We start from the raw sequence: 27563 nt of genomic DNA, 5'->3' as shown, positions 1-27563 counted from the left end.
TCCCAACATAACTGAAGTGAGTGTGTAAGTATGGTGTTGTGCTGCTTTTAGAAATATTCAAGCAATTTTCAATATCACAGCAACTGTTGGGTGACACCAGAAATGGGCTCCACACATTGTCCCCATGTTGGGAATCAAAACCTGGGACTTCGGGTGATGAGCCCCACTCACTGAGAGCCTCCTGAATATCAAAGAACACAAACGACTTCTTTCATATGAAATGGAGACTTTATTAACTTCAACAATGATAAAACTCCCACATCATAAAACACATCATTCAAGGAACATTCACTGAGCTGACATGAAATTTAAAAGTTCATCTACCAAGAACTGGAATGGCAGACAAGGGTCTAAGGAAGACTACAAGAGTCTCATACACAGGAAACATTAATCATAATTAATTTAATAATTAATCCACAGACAAACAAAACCATGTATTGTGACGTCAGTTTGAATATAGTTTCTCCCACAGGTTATGTTTCATGGTGTCAGTTAAACTTGTGAGAAAAACAACAAAAACTTGACTCTGGCCATATGCATCAAAGAGTGTGTGAGAGAGAGTGAGAGTATAGCTTTACACCATTTCTGGCAACATTCCAAGAATATCTCAGTGAGTGACACCAGAAATGGGTTTCACACATTACACGCTTGTGGGGGAATCAACCTCTTATGAACAAGGCCACACTCCTGTCCCTTTACCACCTATGGCCTGCACTTGCTTCTCTTACGTACTCATAAAGGATAAGCATCTGGAGAGGGATTCCTTGGATGGAGAAGTACCCATCAAAGATCATAGGAAGCCAGACCATTGAATCCTGCAGTTGGATGTGCCAGTTGCTAAAGAACAATTATAACCAAACTCCTTACAGAATGGGCCAGAAGTGTCTCAGCTAAAGGAATATTGAGAATGAGATGATGTTTAACTGTCAAAAGACAAAATGACATGTACTTTGGTCACACCAAAACACTGACAAGCCATGAAACATAACTTGGTGAATCCATGACTGGAAGCAATGGTCGTATGCTTCTGGAACACCTTAGTGATGCACCCTCTGGGACCATTAATGTTTGTGCTAGTATATCTAAGCATCAGTCTGTGTGAACTAAACTCACTACAGATGTCAAAGAAAAATATAATTGTCCTCAAAGAAATAAAAAACTTAATATAAGAAGCTATGCTTAGCAAATTTTCCACAGACACGTTCAACAACACTCAAAATCATCCATGGTCTAAAATGAAGTAAAAGCTACATAATGGCCACTCTCACGATGGGCATATATTCCTTGTCTACATGAATTACAAACATTGGAACATTTATACTTACATGTCCAACAATATGAAAGAAAAAGTTGTCTACAGTGACTCCACTTCTTAAGCAGAATCATGGCTAGCATATTTTTGCATGTTATCACATATCACCTATACACATGAATACTGAAAGTATAACATACACATAATTACTTTGCCAATATGTAAACTTGCAGTGTAACCACATACTGTTTTATTTCACACATAAATTGGGGTGACAGTTAGTAATGGTGCATTTGCATTTGATACTAAAGTAAATTAAAGGCCATACTGTTTCATTTTGAGTGTTACAGATTTCAAACTCCAACAGGAGAGTTTGATGCCAGTTTCGAAATTATTTGACTTATATCAAGCGCAACAGATTGATGAGAGAGGAAAATTCAAAGTGAAGAAGTATTTGAGTGCACCACTTTGTTGAAACAAATGAGCATGTGGTTCTTGAGAGGCAATTAACCAGTAGTACTCAAGTATAAGACGAGATATTATGTCTGTCAACTGAAGAAGAAGGGTCTAATACTATATAAGCATGGTATTAGGGTAGCCAAATCTAGAAACAAAGTCAAGGTCAACTGGGATACATAGGATTCTGATGCATGTAAGGGACACACCTCAGCTCAGCCAAATGATGGTTAGGCCACCTATTCAACCTTTGAGATTTGAACTTCTTCCTTTTTGTTGATGAACAATATACATACAAAACATGTAAAAAGCAACATAAAATATCTGAGGAATTCACTCTTTCAATTCACAGAAGTCTCAATTATGTTCTGTTCTGTTTGGTTCTGTAAATCAATCATTCTGAAATGAAATCAAGACAAACACAAAGTATTCTCATTCACTCTAAGTGAGTTTAGTACTTCGTCAATTTTAGAAATATTCCTACAATATCACGTCAGGGTACACCAAAACTAGGCTTGACACATTTCACTCATGTAGGTAATTGAACCCAAGTCTTCATTATGATGTACAAAGTCATATTTCATAATATACTTATGTATTTAAGTCATGTGGAAGCAGAAATCTGTAAACCGTAAAATCAAAACAGTGTGGGACAACTAAACTTGACACCCGAATATGCAACTTTTACACTTAGACTGTGCAAACTAATGACAATGCGAAGTAAACCCTAGACGATGTCCACAAGTGCAGAACAAAAACAAAACAAAAAAGGAATGCATAAAAGATTTCTACATGTACAATACAAACGTGTTAAGAATATTTATCATGAATGAATAAAATAAACATACTTCATGAATTTCTGCAATAAAACAGCATCATTTGTTGACATAATGTGTCCTAACATACATCTAAAATACATGATTAAATCAGCCTCCCATTTTAATCATTAATGATATCATTATAATATACTGAACAAAATAGTAAAGGATCATAAATATTCATGGGAATAGTTTTAAGTAGAGGTAACTGTACCCACAGTTTCACAAAAAAATACCCCTTAAAATATTCATAATTCTAAAATTTTCCTGTTCTGTTCATTAAATGGATTAATTAGCTTAATACTATCAGTTATGGTTGCGTCCATTTTGCATCACAATACAATGCACTTTAACTTTCCTTTAACACAAAGTTCAGTGGGCATGATATGATTGTGTGGGACCATGTTATGGCTGGTACCAGTTTATATCCAACTTGGATTATGAATTTAGATGTTCTCATGTATTATGCCATTACATTAACTTCAAGTATATTAGATCACAACTGCTGACTTGTAACAATGTTGCAGTGTTGTAACAATCAATGACACTGCTGGAACAAAAGAGGGAACAGGAAAGCAGGACAGCCATGACAGCAGATGGACAGTAAAACCGTATTTCCTCTGGTGGATGTGAAGTCTTAAATATACTGAACAGCAAAAGAAATGCAAGTTTCGAAAGATATGAAATCTCATAACAGTAAGCATTCATGTTTATGTCTTCTATTTAAGAACTTGTCAAAAAGCCAGAGTTGTGTTTCTTTTGCTGTTCAGTATACATGTCAGCCAATGATGCGAAGTTGTTCGCTCTGATAAAAATATTATTTGTCGCCCTCCAGCAGTTGATGAAACAAATAGTCCCTTTCATAAAACTTACAGTGGGTCAGTTTTTCATCACTTTTAGCAATATTCCAATAATATCACAGCTAGGGGGATACCAAAAATGGGCTTCACACATTGTACCCATGAGGGGACCTCAACCTGGGTATTTGCCAAAACATTTTAACCTCTAAGCTCCTGAGCCCCCCAAACATGACGTGCAGTATTCAATGATTAGTCCTTTCAGTTCCATTATAAGGATATGTATATTGTATAATTTCTTCATTTGTTACTGTGATAAGTCCCCACCGAGCAACAATTTGAATGGCTAACTCAATGACACAAGCGATTATTAGATTGGTCCCTAATAGAGGAAATATGGTATTCTCATTTCAGAATATAATGCACTATTTCTTTTTCAAGCAAGCCTCATGTTTACATGGGGTTACACATATTGTACCCACGCGGGGAAGAAAATCCAGGTCCTCGGCATGACATGTGAACCACTAGGATAACCTAGACAAGGCTAACCTAGGCTAAGCTAGATAAGACACAGTAGGAAGTATCAAGACAATGCATATTTGTTATTGTGACAATGCTGATAATTGATTTAAGCTAATTCTAATGGTTGCTCCTCAACTCTTTAATTTTCTCTTGTACAACACACACATGCTGAAAAGGTGGTTCTAATAGACAGTCAAGAGCTTCCACATGTACGACTAGCATCAGTGAAATACGGGACTTACACAATGATCCTGGTACATATCATTGGCATGCATGTCTGATGTTTACAATGCTGATGTTTATGGACTGTGAAGGTACTGAATTCTGAGGATCAGTTTAAAGTAAGTACGAATCCCATGGTTTAGCATTACTAGTAATAGTTGTAGTGCTGATGTTTCGTGTAAATGTTGCTCAGTGGATGCAGGTGCAACTAAGGGGGATAACTCTCCACACTAAATTCTACTGCATTCGATCACATGGTTTCCTTAACACACATTTCAATGTCTGACCACACAGAAAGTTGAAATATAAGTACAGCGTAGTTAACAAAACATACCCTCATCTCAGTTATATTCCTGAAGTTTTTTTCACATCAAGCTGTGTAATATATCTTGCTCTGTCTCATTCAACTTTCTAGGGACCTTACATTAATAACTGAGCATTCAACATTAATAATCAGTTACTCTACCTTTGTTTACCACCAATAATAAAATCAGGAACATAAAAACCTAAAATCGGTTTGTTAGTTTTTGACAAGTTGGCTATAGAAGAGTAAGTGGTAGTGTGTTTTTTACTCCACTCTGGCAATATTCCAGCAATATCATGGCAGGGACATCAGAAATGGGCTTCAAACATTGTGCCCATGTGAGGAATCAAGCCCTGGTCTTTGGCGTGACAAGTGACTGCTTCAACAACTGAACCCACTACCTTTGTAGCTACTCATGTCAAAAAATAATAACAAACTAACAAAATCATAGGAGTCCTCAAACATTTCTTCAAGGCAGACCATTTTTCAAATCATAATTATGTGGAAAAAGATCATCATGAACAAAAGACCTACATGGTTGATCTATGGTTGTAATTCCTCCCAGTTCATAGATGAGGGGGAAGTATTGATATGGGGTAGCCATAAATAGCTGATGATGACATACATAACATACAATATAAACAATGTTCAAAACATCAGGCACTGAGCAGAGTCTTTGGTACATACTAGCAATTGTTGCTTCTGTAAGTCTGATGAGGCCATTATGGAGACTGACCATTTCTGGTGATAACATGGGAGAGACAAATACTTGGAAGGACAAATTTTGGTTTGGACATACAAGATCCATTCAGAGTTGTTTATCACCATGCCTCTTTCCACTATCACGGAGACTGTCAAATGATCTCCATGTAGAACTTGACATTCTCAGTGTCATCTATGAAGCAGGCCTAAACTTCAAATTCTGCATCAAGAGTGGGAATCATGGCAGTGCAAAGGGAGATATCTCTTCACAGTGAATTGCAACTCTTCCATTGTTAATGTATCAAGCACTGTAACCAGAATCACTGCAGTTTGTTCAAACAAGAACTCAAAACAAATCATGTAGCCACGAATCGGCGACCTGAACCTGAAGCAGTTTGGTGAATGACTGCAATAGGGAACCAAAAGATTCCCATCTTCATCCTAGACTTGATGCAATTTTGACAACCAGTGCTGGATTGTTTAAATATTAAAACCATAGGTTACCTTCACCAGAACCTAAACCAAGGAGTAAGGACAGAGTCAGCAATGACACATGACATCCATCCAATCCTCATTCTATACCACTCAAAAATATAAGACCACTGTTACATACACAAATGTCATACCATTACAGAGTGAGTGAGTGAGCGAGCAAGCGATCTTGTTTTTACACAACTTTTACACTATTTCATCAATATCATGGCAAGGTGCATCAGAAATTTTCTTCATGCACTGTAACCATGAGCGAACACATTAACCACTAGGCTTCCCCACTCCTCACATACCATGACAGGTTTACTACAGTAATAGGAAAGAATTGTGATGTCGTTAAATTCTTCTGAGCAGTTCCCTCCATAGATGCACACAGTCAGTGCACAAGTAGAAAAAATTATGTTAGAAACGGTTTTTCAGATAAGAATATTGATTCCAGTAGGAAACTATACAGCTGTTACAAATTACTGTGGTTTGAATCAATGACTCCAACATTCACAGCTTGCATTGGGATAAAAGATATACTACATATGTGATACAGGATGTAGTTGTCATCATCCTTGCTATTCAGAGTAGTGTTGGAAATTGGTTACATCTCATAATTGATGACTGGTTAATTACAACCTGTCAATCATTGAAGATACAGTCAAGTCTTGTTAATCTGACCTCTGTTTATCTAACAATTAGTTATATTTGCTGCTTTTGTTGGTAACAAACTGAATAAGCGTAATTTATTCTCCATTTCTTAGTTCAACAATTCAACAATTTGCTGTGCAACGTACGATGTCGGATTAAAAAGACTTGACTGTAACTAGTTAACATCATTCACCACACTTTCCTGGCTGTTTGTAAATGCACAAAATATAAAAAAATAACCTTTAGTTCTTTCATGCTTTTTTTTTCAAACTGCACAAAACACATTTGCAAATTTGATATCTTTGAAGGATCACTAGTATGTTGGGAACATGAATTTCCTGAAGTCGTTATGATAAAATTCAACCGTAACTTCGAATGAGTTCGTATAGATCATGAAACGTAACAGCCAAAACCAAACTTGTGAAAAATACTGTTAATGCAAACAAGTTTTTCAAAATTGTTTGAATTCTATTATGAGAAAACATGGTCGATTGCTTGGTCATATAGTAATTAATTGTGACCAATCTGCCGCTATTTCAAATTACTGGACCTTCAGTAACTCAGAGGTGCACACTTACGAAGTAAAAAAAAACACAACACCAACAACAAACTTAAAGATAAGTTTGCATTTTCATGTGACTGTAGTTAGTCATAATAAACTAACCAGACTTATTGAGAAATGTGGAGATACTTCAAAAGAATTCAGTATTATTACAAAATCTCAGTAAGATCAGATCTTAGGCTAATGATTTGATACTTTCTGAGTGTAAGGCAGAGTCACGGAATCTTTACCAAAATTGTCATGGTTTCAAACAATGCATTCAAGCATATCTGATTTCTAATCTCACACAACAGTACTGACACATTAAAAACTTTCAAGGTAGAGCATCACCATTACTTTGTAGACGTGAGAACGGTTTCATGCCACAATTAGCAATATTCTTGTAATATCATTTGTGAGGACACAAGAAATGGGATTCACAGAAAGGGATTGGGAAAGAGAACTTTGACAATGGGCCATTTTCAGGATTATTAGCCATTTTCTGAATTTAGAATGGGCCAATGCCCTTGTAGTGAACTTCAAATTGTTAAAGGGCCATATTTCATTCTAATGTGTAAAATGGCCCAAGGCCCCTATCTTTCCCAATACCTGCACACATTGTACCCATGTGGGGAAGCAAACCCAGGTCTTCAGTGTGACAAGCAAATGCTTTAACCACCAGACCTTCCTACAAACCTGCATCCAATTTGTGGTTCAGTCTGCATGGCACAATGGAACAGGTGTACATAGTAATAACCTTCACACAAGTCTACTCGCATTCAGACACCTTCACAATACTCTGCTAACCCTCACTTAACTAGTCTCCTAACCTTCAGGCACTTCACAACAGTCTACTAGCGCTCAGATACTTTCACATTGATCTACTATCCTTCACATAACTTCACTATAGTCTATTTTCCTATAGGAACTTCACACTAATCTACTTGCCCTCAGATACTTCCACATTGGTCTGCTAACCATCTGATACCTTCACATTGGTCTGCTGTCCTTCACATAACTCTACAATAGTCTACAAGCCTTCAGACACTTTCCATCTATTCTACCAACCTTCAAATAACTTAATACTACTCTTCTAGCCTTTAGACTGGGTACAGGACACCTACACTATGCCATATTACTCGCAGGTAAAAGAACTATCTACGTCTATTCCTGGAAAGACTCACTGAAATAATGACATCCTGGTGACTGTGTCTGCTCTGCACCATTAATTCCACTTATTACCTGAAGCACTGAGCAACATATACTTTCACAACTACCTCAGATGTGGTCAGCCATAAATAAATCCACTGACAATAACATAATCCCTGATGACATATATATGCACTGGTGGACACATTTACACCCAGTCCCTGGTCAGATCTGGAATTATCTTGTAACCATGGCAATAGTGTATTAAAAATTTTGCAATACTTATCACCAAATTTTTCTTAGGTGTTTTAAATTTTGACAATATTTTTCACCCATTTTCCTTAGGTGTATAAAAATTTTGACTATATCTTTCATCCATTTTCCTTTTTAATCAAAATTTTGACAGTGTTTTTCACCCATTCCTTAGGGGTCTTAAAATGCTGACAAAACGGTTCATCCATTTTCTTTAAGTACTTCAGTGGCTATCTCAAAATGAAACTAAACATGGAAGCAACTGTAACATGTTAACATTAGCTAAAGAATTGTTAGGCATAAAACTGTATTTTGACATATATACTCACTCCTTGTAGGATTTCTCCTGCAGCAGATTTGGCCAGGGAATGGACATTTTTTTCTGGCAGTATGCACAACTTAGTCTTGGCTTGATCTCCAAAATAAATCAACATTTACTTCTACAATTTACATAAACAAAATAGCAGTGGAATGAAGGCTCCTATTGCGACAAAGACAGGTAATAACATAGTGCTAGTGTCGTCTGCTGCATACGGGTCTTTCACTTTTGGTCCTGAAGGGCGACGAGACTTTGGGGTTTTTCCTGGCACCACTTCCTCCTCCTCTTCCTCCTCCACCTCTTCCCTTGAAGAGTCACCAGGAAGGGCAGGTAACTTTGGTACATCTGTGAAAGAGTGCACAGTACGGGTACTATATCAGGTAAAATTTTGCATTATGTCAACTTTTTTCCACACTATAGTGACTCAGTTATAGTGACATGTATGTTGCCTCACTAAAAGACTACCTGTACACAATTATTTGATCAGCAATCTAGTAACCACTTCATGTTTATTGAATGGAGCGACAATTCTTACACCGTTCTTACACCATTATCAAACCATTAGCTTCTTGTTTAATGTACCAGTATGTAGATTCTTTGGTGTAATGGCACTTCAGTTTAGTTCTACACTGCTTTTGCAAAATTCCAGCCAAAACTTTTCAGAAAACACCAGGAATTGGCTTCACACAAGTGGGGAATCAAAACCCGGGTCTTCAGTATCATAACTGAACGGCGTATTCCATCGCTATCGCCCTCACCCCCACCCTAATGAAGTAGTGTCCCTTGAGACATACAAGCAACTCTAAGATAACAAGAGTCATCAGAAGACGACAAATCCCGCAGCCCCTATATATTTGACAGAATATTATCTGAAAGTTACATAAAGTCCGACTGGTTTCCATGAAATTTCACAATTATGTAAATGACAAAAACTCTGTAAATAGCCTCACTTTGGAATCTGCCTCATATACCTGCCAAGTTCAGAAGGAAGATATTGAAAGGTGTTCAAGTTGTAATCCAGAAACAAAGCCCATCCCTCCCTTTTCAGACTAAGTCTGAATTGTTTCCATGGAAATGAAGAAAATAAAAATGAAAAAAATCTATCAATAGCAAAAGACACCACTTTAAGTTCTGTTTGATAGATCTACCGATTTTTGCTGAAAAATATTGAATGGTTTATGACTTATGCTCTGGAAACAAAATGACTATGGACAGATGGACTATATTCTCCCCAGCATTACATGCCGGGACACTGTCTCTTATGCTCCTACATGACAAAACAACAACATTTTAGAAGAATACTCACCATCTAAAGTTCCTTTCATCACATAGATAGCATTCACTTTAGGGTTGTCATAATCTCCCTGAAGAAAAAACATCAAAAGTTAGCTTTCATTTCTGATTAAACTGATCACCAATGTTATATAAACCATTAAAAAGTAGGGGATACTCCATTTTGCGAGTATACCACTAGCATATGAGAATGCATATGAGAAAAAGTAACACATATCCATACAGATGAAACATTTCCAACAAAATGGAGTAAAATGAGACACTTTCACATGATTTCTTTTCATAATCTGTTTCCTCCTTGGTTTCATAACATGAGTCTTGTAAATCGAATATCCCCTACTTTCTTAATGATATAATGAATGAAAACCATGTAAAAACATTGCCAAAATGTACAAAAAAAACCAAATAAATTCAAATTTAATACTAAAACATATTCACATAACCATGATAACATCTAACTTTTGGCTTCTCATCATCATGGCTACCATGATAGGACAATGGAACAAGCTCTTCAGTAATGCTACAGAGCAACTTAATAGTGTTGTCTTGACAACTTGCTATATATTCCATGGATCTAGACTTCTATTCTCTGGTACTAGACTACTAGACCACGTAATAGTTATCAACAATACATTAGTATCATTCGTGTGCAGTTCCAGTCAATTACAATTCTGGTGTTATTTTCTTACAGTATTTGACAACAATATAGGACAGCAAAAGAAAATCCTTCACTGTTAGTAACAAAAAGGAAAAATTAAAGATAAAGTTATTAACCCTATAAAAAATTGTTTAACTTACAATCTATATTACAGCAAGTTCAAATTCACAACAGTCATTAATTGTTTCATTCCCTATCTGTCTAATACTCTACCGTTAAAAACACTCAATCTGTTACACAATCAACATATTTTCATATGAGTGAGTGAGTGAGTATTCCAACAATATCATGGTAAGGAGACACCAGAAACAGGTTCCATACACTGTACTCATGTATGTTATCGAACACGTTTGGAGGATGATGAGTACATGATTTAACCATTTGGCTAACCCATCTCCCCTTACCCAAAAAGATTGTGAGCGATTTCCGTTGAACGCCACACTCAGCAATATTCCAGCTATGTGGTTGCTGTCTGCAAATAATGGACTCTGGACCAGACAATCCAGTGAGCAACAGCACGAGCATCAATCTACACGACTGAGAATCGATGACACATGTCAACCAAGTCAGTCAGCCTGAACACCCAACACTGTTTATTGCCTCTTACAAGCATGGGATACTGAAGATCATTTCTAAATCAGACTTTCAGATGCCCCCAAGAAGAGAAATGTACTCAATCAGGCGTCATCAAACATGTTGCATTTATCGTGTGTTTCCTATCAGACGATTCAGTGTAACATCTCACCTTGATAAACTCAACTGTTAACTTGCCATCAATCTGTGATGTCTCTCCGTTTACACGTAGTTTGCCTCCCTTGACAGAGAATGGAACAATCTCATCATGTGCAACGCCTCGTCCCACTCGGCTGTAAATGTCCAGCTCGCTCACGATGGTGTGCTCGCCATTTAACACGACATCAAAAACCTAGACAGAAAACAGCAGTGTATTAGGGAAGCTTTGATGTCAAGAGTCTGTACTTGCTGACTGGCTTTATGATTTTATGACATAATTTAAACATGAACTTTATTGCAATGAATAATGCATTTAAGGAGTGTTACTCCTCACCTTTTTGTTAGTTACGTCAATGTCAGTTTAAACAACATGCCACATATTTGTGCATAATATGAACAGAATTACAAGCAGGAACACCAACAGCATAATCTATATTCAGCTGAAAACTTAATATTGTGCCATCAGAATGATCAGTTTAAAATAAAATCTGCGGAAATTGCCGTCCCCATAACAAGTCACCTGAAATGGCATTTCAGTCAGAAATATTCCTAACAAACATCTGTTCATTGCTGTAAAATATCCAACAGACTTGACCTCTTAGGACAAAGTATATTCAATACAGTCAAACCTTGTTTAACTTCTTAGAGTGGTAAACCTTGACTATGCAGACACTTCACTTTTATCAATTATGCCTTCATAAACAAATGTCTCGATTTTCAAATCTTTTCACTGACAAATTCTAATGCAGCATAAAAGACAAAACTGTCAGCTGTAAAATGCAAAAAATTATTCCCATATCTTTCACAGTTAAACTACATTTTATTCTTTCATTGACCACATATGAATAAATGGGGAGTAACAAACTTGGTCAATATAAATGTGAAACTTGAGACAAAACTAAGGAAGTACTACCCCATCAGTTGGATACATATTTATCCCAATCCACAGGTGGTTCAGTTAAAAAAACCACAATAATATATCACAAAGAAATATGACTCGATGGTCGATAAAATTGTCCCTGAAACTAATTTGATATCAGCAATAGTATATAATATTCTAATCATGTGTCAATTTATATACTAAACAGGAATCAATAAAATAAATTATTTACATATATATGTCCAGATATCTGATGACAACATCTTTATGACAGTATGCATTAATACTTTTTCTAATTATTCATGCATTCAAAACTTTAAGGATACATGCATTTAGATTTGAAAGTATAGGTTTTAATATGTTTATATAGTGTTTACATTTTGCAATTGTATCATGTTTTTTGATGTTATGTGACTTATAAATGATTATTTTCATGCACAAAGAAGGGGAAATTAGAACATTTTAATGTCTAAGAATAAAAAAAGTTGTAACTAAATATATCTCAAATCGTGACATGGGTATCATATGTATTGATTCATAAAACATGTATCGTGACAACCTTAATCAGAGATATACAGGACGCAAATTGCTGTGTCCTATAAAATTAGAATTCCAATACAACATGTAATTACTATTAAAATTGTGAATGATAAGCAATATTTTAAATTTATGCAAACTGACACCAAATAAATAACTTGTGAACGTTTCATCTGTATAGTGACATACTGATCACAAAATACCAGTACCAAGCCCTCCCTGAATGAAACTTGCATCTAGAAACAGCATTAGATTAGTGCCACCATGCTATCACAATCCTAAAAGAATCAAAGAACTGCATTTAAACTGGAAAGGTCCTCCAATTTGTGTGGTCATTCAGTACCCGAATAGAACATTTGATCATTTGTGTTTTCTCTTTGCAGAAAGGGCTGCACAGAAGGGAAAATGATGTGCTTCAGGGACTGTGAAACATTACCAATGGCCATTCCTTGGCCCTATACTATGTATACAACCCTTCAGTGATTTTTTAGATTTAATATGACAAAAGTAGAAATGTTATCACAAATGTATTAAAGGTCATAATCCTGAAAAATTGCCACCACCCAAATCTCCCCATACTGCCCCCACCCTAATCCCTTGTCTTAATATCCACATGATCCAGGTTTACAGCCAGGGAGCCCATCACCTTAATATAATATCCACCCCTCACCCCAAAACAACCCCTCATGTACTCATCCCTTCCATCCCCATCCTCATCCCCTCCCCCAACCCCCTCCCATTCCTCATAATACCACCTTAATCCATCTCCACACCCACTTCCACCTCCATTTCTCTGTATCTTCAACATCCAAGTTCACAGCTGACATAAGCTGTTGTTTTACTGGTGACATTCATGAGTAGTAAACAAGATTGAATTTCAATAAATCAAGATGAAGGCAACAGCTGAACTGTTCAGGTCAACCATCCCTCGGGAAGGCATTAAGCTGCCAATAAGCAATAACACTTGTGAACACTATAACTGATTAAACAAAGCCCAGATATAACTGTATTTTCTCTGGCATTAATCCAGTGACACCTTAGCAACCTAGGGTTAATATTCCTGTACATCGATTTCTCTAAAACACTTCTAAATATTCCACCAACCACACAATAGTTGTTCTACCAACACAATAGCCTTGCATTAAACCTCAGCATCTACACAAACATATCATGAGTACTTCGCATGATGGAAAGCCCCAGAGTCTAATTACTGCCAACAGTCATAATGCTAACAGCCATAACACCAACAAAGACAAAGAAAAGAATCGTGTATCAATGATGCAGCAATATGATCCAGGTCATACATAATCCATGATAGCTCTTCAACAATGGCCATGCCAGACTCGTAGTCATTAAAGCTTGTTTGTATCAATGAACTAAATTGACAAACCATATCGCAAGTCAGATATACAGAGAAAGAAGTAGAAGATTTTCGTGACCAAGAACTTAGGTATGCCATAGTAAACATAAGCATACCCATAGCTTTTTATGATCCAATGAATTTTAAACATCACAACAATTATGTCATCTTACTTTACTGTTACAAATATCAGTAAACATGACAGAAACCTGTAAACATGAAAGCTGGATTTCTTAAACACCATCAAGATTGTTCAGTTTCGTATGTCCCAGACCCACATACGTTTATACATGCTGATAAGCCGAATGTTGGGGACCAGAAAGCAGTTTGTAGTGTAGAAAGAGTTGCCTTTTACCAAACCAAAGTTTTGAGGCAACAAGCCAAATCCGGGCAAATTTTCTGTAGGTTTTAGTATTATTGTGAAGTGTTAATAGCAATGGTGCATTGATATGATGGTACGGTACTGAATCATGATATATAGGTTAAAGATAAAATACCTTGATATACAACAGTGCTGTAATGATTCACTTGCATGAATAGGTAAATGAACTTGCAAACTGTCAGGAGTTCCATTCATTATTTTATAGTTTTATATTCATAGTTCCATCACTAGAAACAAGCATTCACAATTTTCTTCAAGGGGAATGTTTTTACTTGAATTTGGGTGTTACTATCAAAGTAAGATGTAATACTCTCTTCCACTTATGATTTCATCTTTAAGTGGTCACTGGCCAGTCTAAGTAAACTTAGTCTCAGTGTATTTCGTTACTCTCCACCACTGAGTCTAACAAAACCTAGTAGAAGGTCGCGTCTGGAAAACTTTGAGCGACCAATGACTGTCCAATCAAATGCAAAACTGTTAAATAGATTTAACCAGACAACAGCTACTATTTAGGGATCGGAGGTACTTTCAAAATATTCAGGTCACTGACACAGATCTCGCCACAAACAAAAATCTGCATATGACACAGTATTTGATCTGCAGTATATTTGCTTTGGGGTTTCTGTTGACATGGTTACCATTAGCTAATATTTCTGCAAGATGACATCCTTCAATATTGCCCAAAACACTATTTTCAGCGACTGTTTAGTCACCATTGTCATGGTTGTACATACACCATGTGCATCACCCGGAAGTGAGCTTACGCTATATGGCATTCGGAATCATTCGTGTACGAACCTTTTCGAGATAAAAAGTTCAAAAGGTATGTTCGAATGTCCACTTTCGCGATTTGGTAAGCTGTGTTCTGATTGGTCAGTCTCAAAGGTTACCTGACACAACCTCCCATAAGGTTTTGTTAGACTCAGTAATGGAGTGTAACGAAAAGTACTGAGGATAAGTTTACTTAGACTGGGTCACTGGCATGATCAATTAACATGGTCAATAATGAAAAATATGTCAGAGTATTCATTTTGTTATTATTTCAATGAATATAATAGAATATACAATCAAAACAATATTCCATCATCTCTTGAGTGGAAACGTAAATCATGAAACGAGAGCTTACACAAATGGGATATTCTAACAAAATTATCTTATTACACTAATTTTGAACACATGTCATATTTTATGACATTACATGCTGCGAGGGAGACAGCTGCAGTGGTAACATAGGGTCGTCACGCTCAATACAGTTATCACAAACTTTTGTGCATTTGACACAGCACTTCACAGAAAATGATAAAACCTTAAAGAAAATTGTGTAAAAATACCAACTAATTTGGAGAGGGAAGAAGAAAGAACTACTCTCAAAAGACTTATCAAATACCATGAGAATGCGAATTTGTGAGCAAAATCTCGACAAAAATTTTCTTTCTATTTGGTGATTGAGTGAGTATAAACATGGCCGCATGATGTGGAAGATGTCATGATTGTCTCAGGTGTTTACCATCCTGATGACACAACCCCTGTTTCAGAAACAATCCCCATTTCAAATACTTATGGATAGATGTACAAATACAATAACACAATACCTAAAATACAATATCAGCAAAGTTCAATAACGTCACACACTTGTAAAATGTGTGACAGGTCCAGATTACCAGAGTTTCAGAAAATTAAGAAATTACATTCTTTTATCTATGTTTATGAAATGTCTTTTTGTGTGTAAAATACACTGAACTACAAAAGAAACATCGTACATGTACATATTTCAAACTGTTTTATTTATGTGGAAACATAAATATTATTTAAGGTTGAAATTGAAGGAACTGTTTTGTCCTGTTGATTAACAAGTACACCAGAAACAAGTCTGACAACACATGGTGCCACATGATGAGGTCATGTCCTTGACATTCAGGGTTGAAGTCAGTAGCGTGTGTGACCACCATTTGCGTTGATAACTGCCATGCAACGCCTATACATGGAGTGTATCAAGTGGTTGATGAAGGCCATGGGGATAGCATTCCACACTGCAGCAGCTGTCGGCCTTGGTCGAAGGTCATTCATCCTTCTCTGAATTCCATCCCATAGGTGCTCAGTTGGGTTCAGATCTGGACTTAGAGCAGGCCAGGGCAATGTACGGATGTTGTGCTGTTGGAAGAAGTCCCTCATTATCCTGGCTGTGTGAGCACGTGCATTATCCTGTTGAAACACGTGGTTTGGATGACGGGCGAAATGTGGCACAACGTGCGCTCTTAACACTTGATCGATGTAACGGACAGCAGTCACTCCATTTCCTCGGCCTGGACCAATATTCTGGAAGACCTGGGGTCCAAGTTTGTGGTTCAGTCCAATGCCACCCCAAACCATGATGCTTGGTCCTCCCCACGAGTCCCTCTCCATAAGACATGCATCAATGTACCGTTCACCCCTCCTTCTCCAAACTCTAGCTCTGCCATCTGCCACGGATATGCAGTAACGACTCTCGTCTGAAAAGATGACAGTCCTCCACTGCTGATAGCGCCAGTTCCGATGTTGTTGGGCCCACAGACCACGTTCCCGACGATGTCGAACTGTCAAGACAGGACCCTGAGCAGGATGTCGACAGGCCAGGTTGAACGTTCTCAGCCGACGACGAACTGTTGCTGCAGAAATGGGTCTGCTGTGGGTTCCAACAGTCGCTTGAGCCGATTCTGTTGCTGTGCGGAAGCGATCCTGCAAGTGCTCCCGATGAAGATGACAATCTTGACGTGCTGTTGTTCCCCTGGGACGGCCACTGCGCTGACGATCGTTAGTGCTGTTGGTTGCATTGTACCGATCCTGCAGTCTCTCGACTGTCAGAACACTACTGTTGAAGTCGTTGGCAATGACCCGTGGACGTTGACCAGCGTGAAGACGTCCGATGGCTTGTTCCCTCTCATTTCGAGTCAAACGTGGCATGGTGACAGTGATCAGGAATCGAATAACAGGGTGATGGTTTGGGGTCCTTTTTATACCCACTAGACCAGGATTTGCACGTGCATCATGCTTTTCAGAAAGCTGCGTTCGAGAGCATTACCATGTTCGAGGAAAGGGTATGAGTTTGAATCCTACTCAAAAATCTCATTTCTTTAATATGATGTGTTATGAATGGTCAATGCCACATTTGTAATGTTACAATAGCATAAACTGTGAGTCAACCTATCAAATTCCACATCAGGTGTGAGTGAGATGACTTTGAAAAGTGCGACGTTTCTTTTGTAGTTCAGTATACGTTCATTTCAGAGAATAGATGTTGTCTAATGCCGTTCATAAGACGGATATATATGATAACATTGTAGTTATAAAACTGCTGACAAAAATGTGTTTTATTGTAAGGTAATGGACATTTTTGGTCTTTACAAGACTTGCATTTTGGAAAAGTGAGTGGGTTTACTTTTATGCCACATGCATATGATGGTGGTCTGTGAATAATCAGCTCTGGACCTGACAATCCAGTCATTAACAGCATTGGTGTTTATCTATGCAACTGGGAGAGGATGAAATAGTTAACAAAGTCAACAAGCCTGACCACCCGATCCCTCTTACAGTAGCCTCTGACAACAAGCATGGATAGCTGACGACCAATAGTCTAACCTGGACCTTCACCAGTCTGACCTCTCTGACACCAGAAATGTGTGGCTAAAGTACTTTTGCATCACTCAGTAGTACCAGTCTGTGCTCCTCTCATAATTCCTCTTCGCTTCCCAATCACCCCAGTTACAATCATACCTTCCCTCTTCCATCCCACACCTAACCTCACAGTGATATCGCTTGACTGTTTCTAAAATACACATCCCACTCCCAACTGTTTAAAAGGCCATGATTCTTCAGCTATCATGCCCAAGGTTATGTAATCATGGGTTACTGCGATTCACCCCTTGATTCAGCAATTTGATTTGATTTTTATGTTAGATCCCTTATTCGATTATTTTTTAATCGATTCTTCATACAAGAAAAAACATCAGATTTCATTTAACTGTCAGAGTCAGCTTTTTGAGTTTAAAATCCATCGTCAACTTCGCGATGTCTACTAACAACAATTCTCATGGGATAATTAGCTTAGCAACAACCAATCATGTTTCACTTTATTTCAGCTCTCGAAAATGAGAGTTAGGAGTCAAAATTACATTCTCAATGTGTGGAAACAACTGAAATAGATATTCAAATATCAAATTGAATTTGTGGTAATGGTTGTTGAGAAATCAAGACTAGGGATGTCAGATTTGATTTTCGATGAATCAAACCGAGTCACTGCATCCCTAGCTGCTGAAGATCAGTTCTGACCGGGATCTTCTTGGGTGTGCAGTGGATAGTAAGCCATGATGGTAAGCCAAGCCTGACACTAACCCAAACAGTCTTCAACTTATTGCTTACTCATTACACAGAATCCTCTCACAGTTACCAGGATATCAGTTTTCACAATTGAATCTGTATCTGATAAATAGTTATCATGGTAATGAAAGTTTTAGATCAACCTTCCGTGAGTGAGTTTAGTTTTACGCTGCACTGAGCAATATTCCAGCTATACGGCGGCGGTCTGTAGATAATCGAGTCTGGGCCAGACAAACCAGTGACCAACAACATGAGCATCGATCTGCGCAATTGGAAACCAATGACATGTGTTAACCAAGTCAGCGAGCCTGACCACCGGATCCCGTTAGTCACCTCTTACGACAAACACAGTAGTATAGGGAATGATAGTCCGAAAACACTTTTCAAAAACCCCTCTAAAAAGCCTCATTTACTAAATGAGGCTTTGGTGGGACCATTAGCTCTTGCTATTATTGCCCCTACTACAAAGCCACGCCATCACGTTTACCGTGACTTGGCAGGCGGTAACACTGTGCCGTACGGTACGATCAATAATTCTTCTCTTACAAACCCCCTACCCGGCCCACCCCTCAAGTAGTACAAGTTAGGTTCGTCGGCTTTCATATCCACTTTATCTATGTTGTAAGTTTTGACCGACCATATAGGATCGGTGGCTCGCTTACGGCTATCACCCTCGTGTTCCCCAGGCTGGTACAGATACCTCACTAGGGCCCTATCCGGTATCTGTTTCTCCTTCCCACGCAATGGAGCGGCCGACTCTGCAACTATTGATTTTAGTTTGATAGCGTCTGCCGGTTTCTTACCGGTGAGACGGGTGACTTCATGGTTGATTGCCGACACCACCTCGGGTAACCTCGTGACCCATTCGGTCGATCGTTTTCCAGGGGTGGTCATCTCCCTAGCATACTGATGGCCGAACAAGCGCTCAGCCAAAGTCCTATTAAATCTCTCAACTATGGCTTGGCTGCGATGGGCTCCAGCCGTGCCACGCCTGACCTTCGTATCGTGTTTGGCTAGCAGTTGTGACACGGCACCCATGAACTCCCGTCCGGGGTCAACTTGCAGCTCTGTTGGCCACGTCAGCGGACTGCGTTTGTATATACGTTCGAATCCTCTGGCTACTTTGGCCGAATCTTTCGTGGTCAAGGGTTCGGCTTCCTTGTAACGACTGGCTACGTCCACTACGGTTAAGGCATACTTGTACCTCTTATCATGAGGTAGGAACAGTAGGTCTGCCTGGTGAATGCTATTAGGTATGTTAATTCCGAAACTCCTTCTAGGTACGTAGCGTGGCGCCGGCAAATAGATCTGCCACAGGGCTTGTTTTTCAAGCCACGCTTTGGCTTTCTCTGGTGATACTCGTGCCATTTTAGATAGCTTATCTACTGCGCTAGCTCCTTTCCAATATCCACGCGGGCTGTAATAAATAGCCTCAAATTTTTTCATGTCCATACGCGTATGTGTTTATACCATCAATAGCTATCCAACGTTTCGTGTCCATAGGCGATAGGGACGTCTTGTTTATAGTCAGTCCGTATATCTTATGTCCATCACTTCTAAGTGTGTTCATCTTATGCCTAAAGGTACGGGTCTTGAACAGAGCCTCCTTGAATCTGGTGTGTTTGATGTGTTGTTTCACCACATACTTCTTAACCCCTTTAGCTTTTCGGATCTCACTATTGTCGGCTTTCAATATGGAGTACATCTTAGGTCTCAAACCTATGTACTCAGCTATTGGCGTGCCAGCACACTCGTCCTTCATCTTACCTAGGACCTTTTTATTTACCGTGCTGTGTATAGTATGGGTCTTAGGATAGTCGCTGGTGTCGTATAAATCGATGTGTTTTTTCATGTCCTCGTACACGTCCTCGGTTCGAATCTCCATCAGCAGGGAATCCGTGTCAGTGTACAACACTTCGCACCTGTCGCCGTACTGTTTCTTGAGCTCGTTGTAGTAAAAGTCGTACATCAGGTGTTTGGATAAATCGAGGATACTCATCCCAACGTAAACAGGTCGGTTGAATTTTATGTGACTTTTCTTCATGTGTATGGCAACTAGGTCATCTGTGAATATTTTATTACGGTTGAATGCCGGACTGGCTATCAATTTCCTGAGCTTGTCTTCCTCACTAGATCTAACCAGTTTCACGGTTACGCGTTTCCTCAGGTTTTCCATAGTCTTACCAAACACCGAGTTGTTCATGAGCTTGTAGAGATTTTTTTCAAAATCACTGGTGGCTTTTTTCCGTAGGTCTGTGTTCATTCTGATGTAGGGCTCCATCCATGGGCTCTGGTCAAACATGAGCACCCTGTGTATTTTGGCCAGCCTCATACCCAACGACAGGTACAGCTGTAGGTTGCGATAGTGAACGATGTACTTGGTCTTATTCATTAAGTTAGGCACGAGTTTCTCAACGTCCGCCACACGACCACCTGACAAGTTATGTTGGTACTCAGACATCCAGTCTGTGTTAACCTTCATACGTTCGGGTGCAAGGGGATAGCTGTTGTGCGATGTGTGTAATTCCTTGGGATACTCTAAGTCAACTTCGAGGATATACCCTTTGTTCGAATCTGGTGCAATGCTCATAATATCAATGTTTGGTACCCATTCGAATCCTCCTGTAGGTAGATACTGGCTCATGGCCCAGCCGTACAGGTTATTTGCGTCGAGGTAGAGAATGTGATTGGTTGGTTTGTTAGGATCGTAACCTTTCACGTATTGATTATTTGCTTTCGCGTATCGTTTGGATACCATGGAAATCCCACCTCGCAAGCCTTTCTCAATGAATAGGTGCATGTCGTAATCTGTGAGCAATTCTAAATTAACTCCTGTCTTTTTAAGCAAGGCGTCCCACGACAGACCTGGGCTGGTGTAATACCATGCGGGGTCGAGTTTATACTGCTTTAAACAGGTCCGCCTGAACGTTTCAAACACGTCGGCTAACAGCAGTACATCTGTCCTCAAGTACAGGTCGTGATAATCGCCAAGGTTCTTACAACCAAGTTTATTCCATACGTTAATCGCGTGCGAGTAATCGTCTCGTGAGACGGACGCCTCATTCAGCTTGCTATAAAAGCAGTCGATAGGAGGTAGTCTGGTCTCTGTGAACTTAGCCCAGCTATCCATGTACTCATATGGGTATACGCCCTTCCTCATGAGCAGGTGTCTAGTCTCGGCGTCTGTGTATCGATCTGTGATAGGGAAGGTATTGTTGGCCTTGACCAGACTGTCGAGTGACGACAGGAGGAATTGAAACGAGTCAATGAACCTAAGTCCGTTTAAGCTGAAGGAGATGTATCTCTCCATGTTGTTGGGGATGCACGTTATATTACCATCGATTTTCGCGATGGCCTGCATGATCAAGTGAGAGTCGTATCCTCTCAAGTTGTGAAAGACAACGGGAATGTTTATTGTCTTAGGATTGATTTTAAGCTTGAGGTTGCACGCGTTGTGAGCGGCGCCTCTATACTTACCAGTTATGTGGCAGTGATCTCTCACCGAATCACCGTTAAGTGGCGAGTCGCACACATGACAGTTAGTGCTACTGGTGTGAGCTATCTTGTCGGCTCTGGTCATACGCATGGGAGCGATTCTATACAATGCATTCCTAATAATTTTTTCTTCCTCCTGCAAACACTTTAGAAACCTTTCAGCCGCGTCAGGACCCCTATACACTACCGGAGCTTTCGTTTCCCCGTCACAACGGACGACAATGTATCCAAACGAACAGGCTTTATGCTCTTGTGTTTTGTGTGTGAAACTCCCACTAGTGGATGATTCCCCTACAACTAAGGCTTCGAAGTCGGCGTATATGATATAAGGCACAGACATTTGATTCTTGTGATTGTCGAATTTTAGGATATTTTCACCTTCCTTAGGCATGTCGACTCGTATGGCCGTCTGCCCAACACCTTGGCAATCCTCCAGGTGGGATTCTAATAAATCAGCCCGACTGAAACAGTGTAGGCATCGTACACAAAAGTGTTTTTCCCCAACATGTTTCGACTGGTCGTGCAACAACCGGCTGAGATGTTTTATCCACGTGTAGTGATACTTTTCACCTTTTTGAATCATGAATAAATTAATAACTTGACAATCCTTCACCGGGCTGACCCTGTGTACTATTGTTGTGTTACCTTCGTGTCCAAAGACATTTATAGCCAGATTATTCTGTTTTTCTACTTTAGTGATCTGGGATATTGGGGTGGGTTCATCTATACCATCCCAGTTGAGCCCATCGTCCTGTGGATAATTAGAAGGCCTGTTCGGATTAGTGGCAGCTGGAAATAAGGCTGACCTGATAGATAACCTCAGGCAATCGTTTCCTCTATTCTTAACGTTTACTATGGCTTGTTTGTTCTTATAGTAGGGAGGCAAGGCTAGGTATGACCCACCTCTGAACGGCACGTAGTTAGCTATATCTAGATAGACGTTATCGATTTTATCTACAGCCCACCCGGACCCCATGTGCGTGTAGCGTTCTAGGTATTCTCGTATCTGCTGAAAACTATTATCGATTGATGCGTCAATGGTCTCTGCATGTGTGACGACCTCTTGTTTACCTCGGAAGTAAGGTTGAACATACTCAGTGGTACTCCCAACCTGCTTATCGAGCGACATTTTCACTGTGATCTGAAACTTAATACTTCCTAGATTATTTAGTTCCTGGTTGACCTTATCAGCTATCAGAGGCTTAATATCTGTAATGTCTATGTTTCTATCAATGTGCATGCGCCAACCTCTCAAATAATTGCCTACGGCGTGCTCAGTGCGCACAAACTGTAGGTCAATAGCTCTATTCTGTCGTAATAATTCTACAAGCTGTGGTTTTCTCATACGAGAATACCCGCCTAAACCCAAATCGTGTGCCTCGGCTTTCAGTTGTTTTACAGTTGGACGTGCTACTGGGGCATGTGATAACAATGTGGTTAACCCGGCTTTCCCCAGTTTTGAATAACCCGTGTATCCAAGCTGTTTCGCTTGAGCTTTTAACTGTTTTACCGTAGGAGGGACTTCTAAACCTAGTAATCTCAACAATGCTGGCTTCCGCATTCTAGAATACCCGATAACACCTCTCTGCTTTGCGGCCCGCTTGAGCTCGCGCACAGTAGCCATAGTGTTTACACCTAAGAGAATCAATGTCTAATTGGTCGGCAGTAACTCTTAAAAAATATTTTCTGGTGGCCGGGTACAATTCTAGACATTCTGTCAAATCGCCCCACGTACCTGGTAAAATATATAGTGTGGCTGTTTCAATCCAGTACTCGCCTTGGGTATAGTATTCCTTGTATTCACTTATACTCGAAAAACGTTCTATATGGTATTGAGACGCGATATCCCGCTCCCATTCGAAGGGGTGAGTATACTTAACACCCTCTTTAATACATACCACGTCCACTATTATCTTAAATCTGAAGCTGCCCCATAAGGTCAGTTCATATTTGAATATGTTTTCCACAGACATAGCTATACGTAGGTGTGTATAATCTCTAATTGGAGTCTATCTTGAGCAGTCGCCTACGTTCTTTTATGTAGCCTTTTTTATTCTCATATATGAGTTGATGTCTGACTACGTTCGCTCCGTGAGCTTTACATAAACAGTAGTGCCCTTTAACCCCGATACCACACACAGAACACGTGTAGTTAGGACTTCCCATATGGAAACAACAGAACCCCTGATTCCTGCATTTCCTACCACAGGCCTCGGTCTTCCCCATAAGTATATATTCGCATCGGTATGGAGCGGGTCTCATGTTTACTTATATAGGTATTTTAGTTTAATTGCTTTGCAACCAACGCAGTAGCTGCTATACCCAACACTATGAAGCCCAGTTCACGATTTATTTGTCCCTTGGATGGTGTGTAGTACTGAGCGAGTGTGGGTTTATTGAGCGGTTCCAATTGTTTACCAGTTAGTAAATAGTATTCTTTCATTGCTTCATCGACGTCGTTGAATGTTTGAACGGCATGGTTTTCACGCGTGAGTTGTTCGTTAATAAAATCGATCCTCTGGAGGCGTTTTTTAGCGTACTCGGCCTGTGCTCTTTGTAATTTCTCAGTAGCGAGATCGTGCCGCTTCCTTTCTTCCTGTATTTCAGCCGCGTGATCATCTCGTAGTTTCGAGAAGAGGTAATTACTGCCGGAAAATGCCAGGGCATTCACTAACGCCCCACCGACCATCATAGCTATCGTGGCCATCCCTATATTTATTTCATTATATTATCAGGTATGATCCCTTGTTTTACTAGGATGTCTTTTGTGGCCATCGCCATACCAAGGTTCATTATGAGCATACCCATATCCTGCAGGTTGAAATCTAGCTTGATAGTTGGTTGTTTAAGCACCATTTTAGTCAACCGAGCGTACCCTACTGCTAGACTGGCGACCACTGTGGCGTGGTATGCGTCGTTGACGAACGTTTTCCCCTCAGACATTATGTATATGATATAAAATATTTTAAATTATAACATGATATGCGGGTCTACCATGGGGGATACCCCCATACCCCCACTGTTGGGGGTTACCTCACTGTTGGGTTGTGGCTCACTGTGGGAGGTGTATAACCATGTTATAACCACGGCAGCAGTTACGCCTACAGCCAACAACAGTCGGGTTGGATTGGTCACTTTATGTTGGTTACACCACCGTTTTTTACCGGCAGCTACTCTCTTAGGATTCTTCTGTCTGGTTACTGTTGGGGGTACCACCACTGGGGTCTCCACCGTCACTGGTTCCTGTGAATCCACTGGGGTCTCCTCCTGTGCAGCATCCATCTATACTATTATTATTATTCTTTCTCTCAAATTGACAATGTTTTGCCGTGATAATCGCCGCCGTCACTGGAGCCAACAACATACCATATTTGTGGTACAACCCGCAGCTGATAGAGCTCACGGCGTGTTCGATAAAAGGGTCTTTCTCGAGGTCCTCCCACAGGTAAAGTCGGCGCTCTGGTGGAATGGGAAGGAATTGTGATACAATACCGGTGTATATCTGGGTCATAGCCGATCCTATTGTCTTTGTCATTTCTGCTCCGAGCCGGGACTCGTATCTAGCGTACAGCTTATCGATTTCTTCGGCTGACATTTTGTGAATTTTATCCGGGGTGTAGTCTCCAAAGTAATGTTTGGCTTTGCCGCCAACAGCCAACGCCACCAGTTTCTCTCGCTTGTCATCAGTGGGGCCTGCGGGCGACAATTGTTCGAGCAATTCCTCACACTCCATCTTATAATATAACAAGTAAGATTTAGTTTTAACTATATAATACCCGATACAAACAAAACACAGAGAAATGAAGGTTAAGTTGCACACGACAAATACTTCAAATATCATAGCTATGCTTAGCATTTGCTTAGCTTTGCTTAGCTTTGCTTAGCTTTGCTTAGCAAACTATATATGCTACTGGTTGGTCGGTCTTTAGAACGAGCTTAGCGTGTTTAGTTTCAGCGAGCTGTTTCTTCACCCGTTCCCGTTCTAATTTACTCATCACATCGTTCTCTCTCAAACACTCCTCAAACGAATCCCTGTCCTTGCAGTGAAATAAGGCCACCCATCGCGTCTGCTCCCTGAGGTCTTTCAACACCGAGTTGAACTTCTGCGTTAGCACCCAGACGCTGTGATTTGCATGCCGGCCAGAGAAGGCCAGGTACGATAGCATGTCTCTCTTTTTTGTTATCTCGCGATTAGCGCTGCAGTCGTCCAGTATAAACAGCGTCGGTTCCCCTTTAAATTTCTCGTGAAGAGCTTTCAACCAGTCCTGCAGGCGTGTTCCAGGGTCGATTTTGTGTACATCCGGGTCCGTCATCACCCAAGGTCGCGCGTACGTTTTATTCATGCTCAGAGTAGGGCACATGATAACGATGTTATCGAACACATCCTTGTAGTAACCCTCCAACATATCCAACACGAAAACGGTCTTCCCACAACCAGTCTGCCCGCATATGATAGCGCAGTGTGGGTCAGTGGGTAGTGGTGGGTACCCTCGGGGGGTGTGGGGGGGTGTCCCCCCCTCAATAGATGGCTTGCACGAATCTCCCATTGTCTATATTAAGTTGCGCGTCCATAATAACGTACAGATATAATTTCAACTTACCAGCGGTTTGAGCCTTCTTAGTAATCTGGATGGTTATCCCTTCGCTGCCGTTATCTATACGGCGCCCGCTACCGTGCAGTTTATCATCATCCGTGGATCGCATGTCCAACCATAAGGCGTACTTGGTGGTCAGGTATTCACCGATCTGCACGGAGCCGAGGTCCAGGTCCTTTGTTATGTAATCCCCCACTGGTAGCTTTTTTATCTCATCCCACTGCTGGTGTGGTCTCATACCATGACTGAACAGCTGGTTGGGCACGCCCTCGATGGTCACTTCCACCTTTTCAATCTCGGGGTTGAAAAACTTCTCGCTGTCCCTCCGGAATGGATCGTAATCCTCCACGGGGACGACCAGGATACCTTTCATCGATCGCGCCGGCACGTTCAGGTTGATATTCCACACAGTGTCGCTCTTATCTCGCACGACTGATCTATGCCTCAGTACGCGATCGTACAGTATAGCCATCTTCCCAGAGTACTGACTTCGAACCTGCCTGGCCAGCTCCGGGCTAGTGACCATGTCGAACTCCAGAGAGATGTTGTCTATGGCATAACTAGCCTCATCACCGTTCGGCGTACGCACTACTTTGCTATAGTCGTTAAACGTGAGCTCGTATTCTAGCCTATCACCCAGCGCGGCCTGGTAAAACGGCGCGTGTCCCGTGAGCAACTCGAAGTCGAGCGGCACGCAGAATCGATTCCCGTATGCTAGAGCGATGGCCTTTTCACCGTCCGATAGCTTGTCTTGTTGGTCTGTCGTGAAGACGTATCCTATGCGCGCCCGGGTTGATTTGCTGATACCCTGGTACA

General features: G+C 40.3%; 1 protein-coding gene across 1 annotated transcript in view; it reads right to left on the bottom strand.

The window, feature by feature from the left end:
• Positions 1-8204: 8204 nt before the first annotated feature.
• Positions 8205-27563, bottom strand: part of LOC137295772 (malectin-B-like) — a 35965-nt gene continuing 16606 nt past the window's right edge. Inside the window, exons 2-4 of the mRNA XM_067827313.1 lie at positions 11159-11338; positions 9769-9826; positions 8205-8807 (exon numbers count right to left, since the gene is read on the bottom strand). Coding sequence (XP_067683414.1) covers positions 8584-8807; positions 9769-9826; positions 11159-11338 — 462 coding nt within the window. The 3' untranslated portion in view covers positions 8205-8583. The remainder of the gene's footprint in view (positions 8808-9768; positions 9827-11158; positions 11339-27563) is intronic.

The sequence above is a fragment of the Haliotis asinina genome, chromosome 1 (assembly GCF_037392515.1).
Source record: "Haliotis asinina isolate JCU_RB_2024 chromosome 1, JCU_Hal_asi_v2, whole genome shotgun sequence".
Lineage (NCBI taxonomy): Eukaryota > Metazoa > Mollusca > Gastropoda > Lepetellida > Haliotidae > Haliotis > Haliotis asinina.
The sequence above is the reverse complement of the archived record's forward strand: the minus strand, read 5'-3'. Positions and strand labels throughout refer to the sequence as shown.